The following is a 6,664-nucleotide window of genomic DNA, read 5'->3' on the forward strand; positions in this document are numbered from 1 at the left end:
ATAATATTTGACAATAAGCTTCATAAAAAGATTAAAAAAATTAATAAATTTTAAAAGCGGACAAAAATAATTTTAAGGCGGACAATCGAAGCACTTCTGTATAGAGGTAAATTGTATCCAATGAACTTATTTTGATTCGAAAAATACAAAGTAATTCTATATCCACGGAATATTGGGACACCCTGTATATAACCCCCTGGAAGGTATCGTCAAAATAAAAATTCTGTAAAGGATGTGAAAATTACTTAGTTCTACAAACGATATACATATTTACCTTATAAATATTTAGCTTATAAAGAAAGAATATATTCACAAACTAATTACTATCACAGATAACACATAAGATTATGTGTTATCTGTGTTACTATATTAAAAATTAAATTAAAATCCTAGAAACTTTTAAAAACAAATTATGGAACGACTTTGCTGCCATCTAACGGAAATTATCCTAAACATGAAAATCAGTATTTTCACAGATATCTACAATAACTGTGAAATTTTCCCCACAGAAATCTCCTTTATTTTTACAGTTTCCGTTACATTGTTGTTAAACCATATTTATATTACAGAAATGTATAATAGCTATGCCATTCATTTATACAGAAATCTTTATTTAATTTGCATTTTTCTTTCTGCTGCTCATAGAAATACTGAAATTAGAAATAACTGGAAATATCATTTAGCAAAAAGTTGATAAATAGTACTGAATAATGATAATTTAGATAATGTGTTGATTCATGCTCTAAAATATATTTTATTTTTAATTTAAGGATTATTTTTGATTTATCTCTTATCATTATTTACTCTGTGGTGGAACTCTCTGTATCTGTCATTTTTTAGATAATCATAAAATTAGTCATTATTTTGACGTTTCAAGGTTTTCGTGGTAAATTGAAAATCATATGTTACTGAAAAATGGCTGATGTACTAACAGAAACGGTCCTACCAGAAGATTTAAAGGTAAATTTCTTATTTATTGTGAACTTACTTCAATGATTGTGTTACCGCAGAGAAAAATAAACCCTGACTGCAACTGTCTAACCTATAATTCTGTTGCGTCGTTAATAATGTTCATCTAAAATTCTTATTTGTGTTGTAGAAATTCGAACAAATCTACCACGGACAGCTCTACAAAAATGACGTTACCCCTAAGGCACAATTCGATTATGCATTCTGTCTTGTTCGAAGCAAATACCCAGCTGATATACAGAAAGGCATAGCTCTACTAGAAGATCTATACAGAACGAATGAAGAAGGCCAAAGAGACTATTTATACTACTTAGCAATTGGAACTGCGAGACTAAAGGAATATTCAAAAGCATTAGGATACGTTAGATCATTCTTGTCAATTGAACCAGGTAAATAATATGTTTCGAAAAGCCTAAATTATCATTTAAATTCTAATAACATATCTACTTATTAAAATAAATCTCCTAATATAAATATATTTAATGAGTTTGAACTTTGACCATGTCATCAGCTAATATTAGTTAATATGATTCAATATTGTGTTTTTCAAATATTTAAACATAGTGGTTATGACAAATGACATGCAACAGAGTTTATATTTTTCATCAATATTGTACTGTTATTGTATTGACTATAACTTTTTTATTTTTGGAGAGAAGATTTACCTAATCAAGTTTTCTGTATATTAGAGATTAATGTATTTGATATTTAATAGCATATTTTTTCTGATATCAAAAATATATTTCGTACCCTTTCTTCTTATGAGTTTTATTTAATGTTGACATTAAATTTCTAAACGTAAAACTAACAGTATAGTATGGTCTATATAAGATAGTCAACAACCTAACTATGTTAAAACAAATAACATTGGTTTATATTTTATAGAATTTTAATAAGAATGATATATTTTTGATATTAGAAAATAATATGCTAAAAAGTACCCAGTACACTTCTAATATACAGTGTGATGCATCGCCGACCTGGATAAAGGAAATCCCTCGGGAAATCCCATTTAAATTTTAAAAATGATGAATAAGTTTTTCCCATTTTATTTTACAGAAAAAAATATTTGAAACTTTTTAAAGAACTCTTTAAAATGAAGCAAATTGTTCATTTTGAATGGTTTATTCAGAACAAATTCATATTTGTTCTTGAGTTATAAGAGATATAAAAATACTAAATTAGGCAAAAATTTAAAATAATACGGCCCTGAACAATCAAACATGACAATCACAAGTTATGTCACAATATGACAAATCTACTGGGTTGCCAACTCTGGAAGATCGATAGTGAAGACCCGCTAGATTCGTATATTTAAAAGCGCTAGAATCCGCTAGGAATGATATTGAACCTGAAATTATCATTTTTGTCTAATTTTGAACCTTTTATTAGGGCTTTCATCGCCAGATAAGACGAATTTAAAGTGACTTCTAATATTCTAGCTCTAGGTACTATAAGAATATATGATTATAAAGCGAATATTGAGGCAAATTTTAAAAAAAATCGTTTTTTAGAATTGAAATAATAATTTTTGTGTCAATTTTACTTATTTTTTAATCAAATATGGTAAACTGCTAAAAAACTGCTAGCCGTTAAATAATATTTTTTCCCGCTAAACTGAAAAATAAACCGCTAGATCTAGCGGAAAACCTCTAAGTTGGCAATAGTGCAAATCTATTATGATTTTCTTTTACAAAGTTCTGTCAAAAATTATTTTGAAATTACTCTCCATATTCTCTATTAAAAGTTACAAAAACTACACTGTGGACATATCTATATGAATCTTTTAAGAATCAAATATATTTTGTAGACAAGTAAACATACTGCTTCAAAAGAAAATGTATTTATTATCACTAAACAATTCACAAAATTAAGTATTGAATAAAATTTGTCCTACGTTCTTTACCTCCGTCCAATAATTCTTGGTGTTTGAAATATTTAAATGACTTATTATTGGTTATAATTATGTTTCTTCAAATTCGCTAAGAAGTGGTTCGATGTTTTTCGACTATTTCTCCAAGGATCTTGGTACTTACTTGGTTTTCATATTCCACTTGTAACAGAATATTTAATTAATTTTTATTTATTATTTTTCCATGATGCTCATCAATATTAATCTTCTTTTTGTATTTATAGTCTTTAATAACTGTTCATGTTCGAATTCTTCTCTTACATTTATAGTCGTCAATAATTGGTCTGGCATATTTGGAAAATGTACAAAAAGTAAATCCTTTACAGCCTGTACACTTTTTTCTCCATAATACACTAAACAATTTTTTTATTTAATTGTGTTATTTATATTTACGAATTATATTTAGCACAAACCAAAAAAAAGTTTAAAGTCAATATGGCATTAAAAAAAATATTTCTTTAAAATTATTTTTGGCAACAATAAAGTCAATTTAACATTAAAAGATTATTTCATCATGTATTAAAGTGGCATATTTGGTAGTTTAATCAGGGCCGTATTATTTTTTTGATTAATTTAGTATTTTTGTATCTCTCACAACTCAAGAACGAAATTTGTATATATCATTCAAAATGAACAATTTGCTTCATTTTAAGAAGTTCTTTAAAAAGTTTCAATAAGTTTTTTTCTGTAAAATAAAATAGGGAAAACTTATTCATCATTTTTAAAATTTACATGGGATTTCCTATGTCCAGGTCGGCGATAGAACAGACTGTATAGGGTATCCAATTTAAAATAAAGATAGTAGTTTGTCTATCAATAGGCGCATTCAGTAAACACACCGGTTACTCCACCGATGCAAAAAATTAAAGTGAATACCAATGGTAACTCACCGGTTGTGGTCACCGGTCACTTGAGGGCCTACCGTATTTTGTTTCCGGTTTATTTACGTACCGGTAATTTAATCGTTCAATGAAAAGTCATCGGTAGGTCTTTACCAGTTAATAACAGTGTGTTTACTGAATGCGCCCAATAACTGTAACATTTGACAGCTTATGACATTTATGATTTATGGTAATATGCCATAAAACTTGACTAAAAACCCCACAATTTAATTTTCTAATAAGTGATGTAACTCCGAAAATAAAAAAGTTATAGTCAGTTAGTTAAAGGGGGACAAACTAAAATTAACATACTATATTATGTACCAATTAGAATTTAGAATTTTAGAATTTAGAATGAGTGGGAGGGGAGTTAATCACTTCGACCTTACAGATTCATTGTGTCCCCCTTTCTTGAATCATAACTCATCATACAGTCCCAGGGCTTTGACAAAAGCCAGTATCTGGGACGGTTTTAGAGGGTAGTTCTCCATTTCCAATATCAGTCGTACCAAAATTCATGGCACGAATGGTTGTCGTCTCGGCGCACTCAGTGATGAGGTGTACTGGTGTTTCCCATCTTCCCCACAGAATCTGCATTCGCCGTTTCTTCTTAGTTTCAATCTACTGAGGTGTTCATTGAGGAGACAGTGTCCTGTTAAAAACCCCGTGACAATCCGAAGATTGTTCTTACTCAGACCCAGGAAGATCTGTGATTTTTCTTGATCATAAGCCCTCAGAAACTTCTTCGAGTGTCTTAGACCATTGCAAGATTTCCATTCCAGGTTGCGGATGGAATCTTCCAAGTTCTTCAGTTCCGCCTTGAGTTGGTTACCACTTGGAAAGCAGAACGGTTCTGCTCCAGTTAGTGGAGTGTTCGCTCCTTTCCTAGCTAGATTATTTGCTTTTTCATTGCCTTCTATCCCTTGGTGAGCAGGCACCCAGTGTAGGAGGACTTTGTTTTCTTTGCCTAATTTATTCAGCTTCTCTATGCATTCTTTGACCAATTTCGAATTGATTGATACTGAGTTGATCGCCTTTAACGCTGCTTGACTATCAGATACTCATAATATATATACAGATCATAAATATCACCTCATAACATAGACTCATAATATTACACAGATCATAAATATCACCTGTAGTTGTGGAAGTTACCATAAATAAAATATTTTTCTGGGGCATTTGCTGAATATTTTTAAAAGAATATGTATTTTATAGGTATACTATATTTTAAAATGGTAATTATATATTTACAAGCCTTTAAATGTAATTTATGTATTTATGTATCTCCATATTGATTCTATACAGGCTTGAAAAAACATATCTTTTGTTATTTTTAATCTTACGGTGTGTTTTTAAGATTTAAAATGATTTTTATTGATTTAACTCTAAAGTCGGGATAATGTTGTTCTAAACTTTATTTTAAACTGCATAGTGTCGTTCAAAATTTAAACGTAGGTACCTAACCTACTTAAAATTTATAAGTATGTATCAAACGATAAGATTGCATAACTTAATTCAATTTTTAGATTACTTAATGGTACTTCACCGAATTATAGCATAGTTTACAGAGGGGTCCCATACAGAGAGGTTCCATGGGGCTAAGGCCCCCCCCCTAAAATCTATAAATTGGGTTAAATTTAAGCTTTTGGGTTAAAAATGGCGCTCTAAAAAGCATATTCTACATTAAAATTTATTTGGGCCCCCCCCTTAAATAGATTTCTGTATCCGCTCCTGTCTGTCGCTACATCGTTTGTTTCATTTTAACACGTTATGAGTATAAATATTTTTAAGAAAGTAAAAAAGACCACGAACTGCATAACGTTTACATAACTTTTGGATTGGTCCAACGACAACATTTATGCTCTCATCCTCTATGTTTTATTTTGAAAGTTGGCAGGATCGAGGTGACTTTTTTGTTTCTTATTCTTTTTGTATTAGGAGTTTTTTTTAATTAGATAATTAAATGAAAGAGTTTTTCTTATTTTTTCACAAAAAAATCATCTTAATATCAAATATATTTAAAGCAGAGTTGTAAATAGTTTTAAACAAAGAAATTAAAACATGTTTAAAACACTTACATTAATTCAAAATGTTTAAAACATAACAGCTTATACATATTATTTATATTATAATTTGAAAATGTCTAAAATATCTTTATATTCATTAGGAAATCAACAAGTAATGTCATTAGAACAGACAATAAAGAAGAAAATGGAAAAAGAGGGCCTCATGGGTATGGCGGTAGCTGGTGGAGTATTGGTAGCAGTTGGCGCTATTGTCGGTGTCGGAATGGCTATATCAAAGTCTAAGTGATAGTTTTTTAGTCCTTACAATTTTGTATTCCAGCGAGTGATAGATAATTTTAATAAAAGATCTATAATTTAGTTAGTTTTACTTAGTACTTTCGTATATGTAATGTAAGTACTATTAATTTATTGTTATTAAATTTTTGTTACGTCAGTGTTAAGCTTTCATCCAAAAAGGAATTTATACTATATTTATGTTTTTGCCACGATTTTTGTAAATAAAACAAAACCAAAAAATATTTTTTTAGTTATTACTATAGAAATGTACATTTATAAGGATAACCTCTATTAGATTGTCTGTTTGTACCTTACACAATATTTATAAAAGTCTACCTACTATATTATGGTATTTTATTTTAGTTTAGCCTACCTTATATTACAGTTGGAGGTTGGAACCTTTAGTGTTACAACAGCAAAATAAAATAAAACACTAAAATAACCGCAATACATATAAAATTCCAGTGCAAAAGTAAAAGTGTTTTGGTGTATTGTGGTAATTTTGGTGCTTTATTTTATTAAATATTTCATATATGTCAATAAATATTTAATTTGTCTTTTACTGAAGATAACCTGTAAGTAATAATGATTCTCTT

At 29.2% G+C, this 6,664-nt stretch overlaps 1 protein-coding gene across 1 annotated transcript; it reads left to right on the forward strand.

The window, feature by feature from the left end:
- The first annotated feature begins 816 nt into the window (after positions 1-816).
- Positions 817-6,410, forward strand: LOC115882636 (mitochondrial fission 1 protein-like). The gene is made up of 3 exons (XM_030900827.1): positions 817-960; positions 1,100-1,358; positions 5,933-6,410. Exons 1-3 carry the CDS (start codon positions 916-918, stop codon positions 6,076-6,078), a joined length of 450 nt encoding a protein of 149 aa, XP_030756687.1. The 5' UTR covers positions 817-915; the 3' UTR covers positions 6,079-6,410.
- The last annotated feature ends 254 nt before the right edge of the window (positions 6,411-6,664 follow it).

The sequence above is a fragment of the Sitophilus oryzae genome, unplaced genomic scaffold (assembly GCF_002938485.1).
Source record: "Sitophilus oryzae breed Bouriz unplaced genomic scaffold, Soryzae_2.0 scaffold_1790_pilon_pilon, whole genome shotgun sequence".
In the NCBI taxonomy this organism is placed as follows: Eukaryota; Metazoa; Arthropoda; class Insecta; order Coleoptera; family Curculionidae; genus Sitophilus; species Sitophilus oryzae.

What these genes read in the sequence shown, in the direction of transcription:
- LOC115882636 (XM_030900827.1), top strand. Translation starts at nt 916, where the DNA reads ATGGCTGATGTACTAACAGAAACGGTCCTACCAGAAGATTTAAAG. An exon ending in TCCTACCAGAAGATTTAAAG is followed by an intron (nt 961 to 1,099) that starts GTAAATTTCTTA and finishes TTTGTGTTGTAG; the next exon opens with AAATTCGAACAAATCTACCA. An exon ending in ATTCTTGTCAATTGAACCAG is followed by an intron (nt 1,359 to 5,932) that starts GTAAATAATATG and finishes TATATTCATTAG; the next exon opens with GAAATCAACAAGTAATGTCA.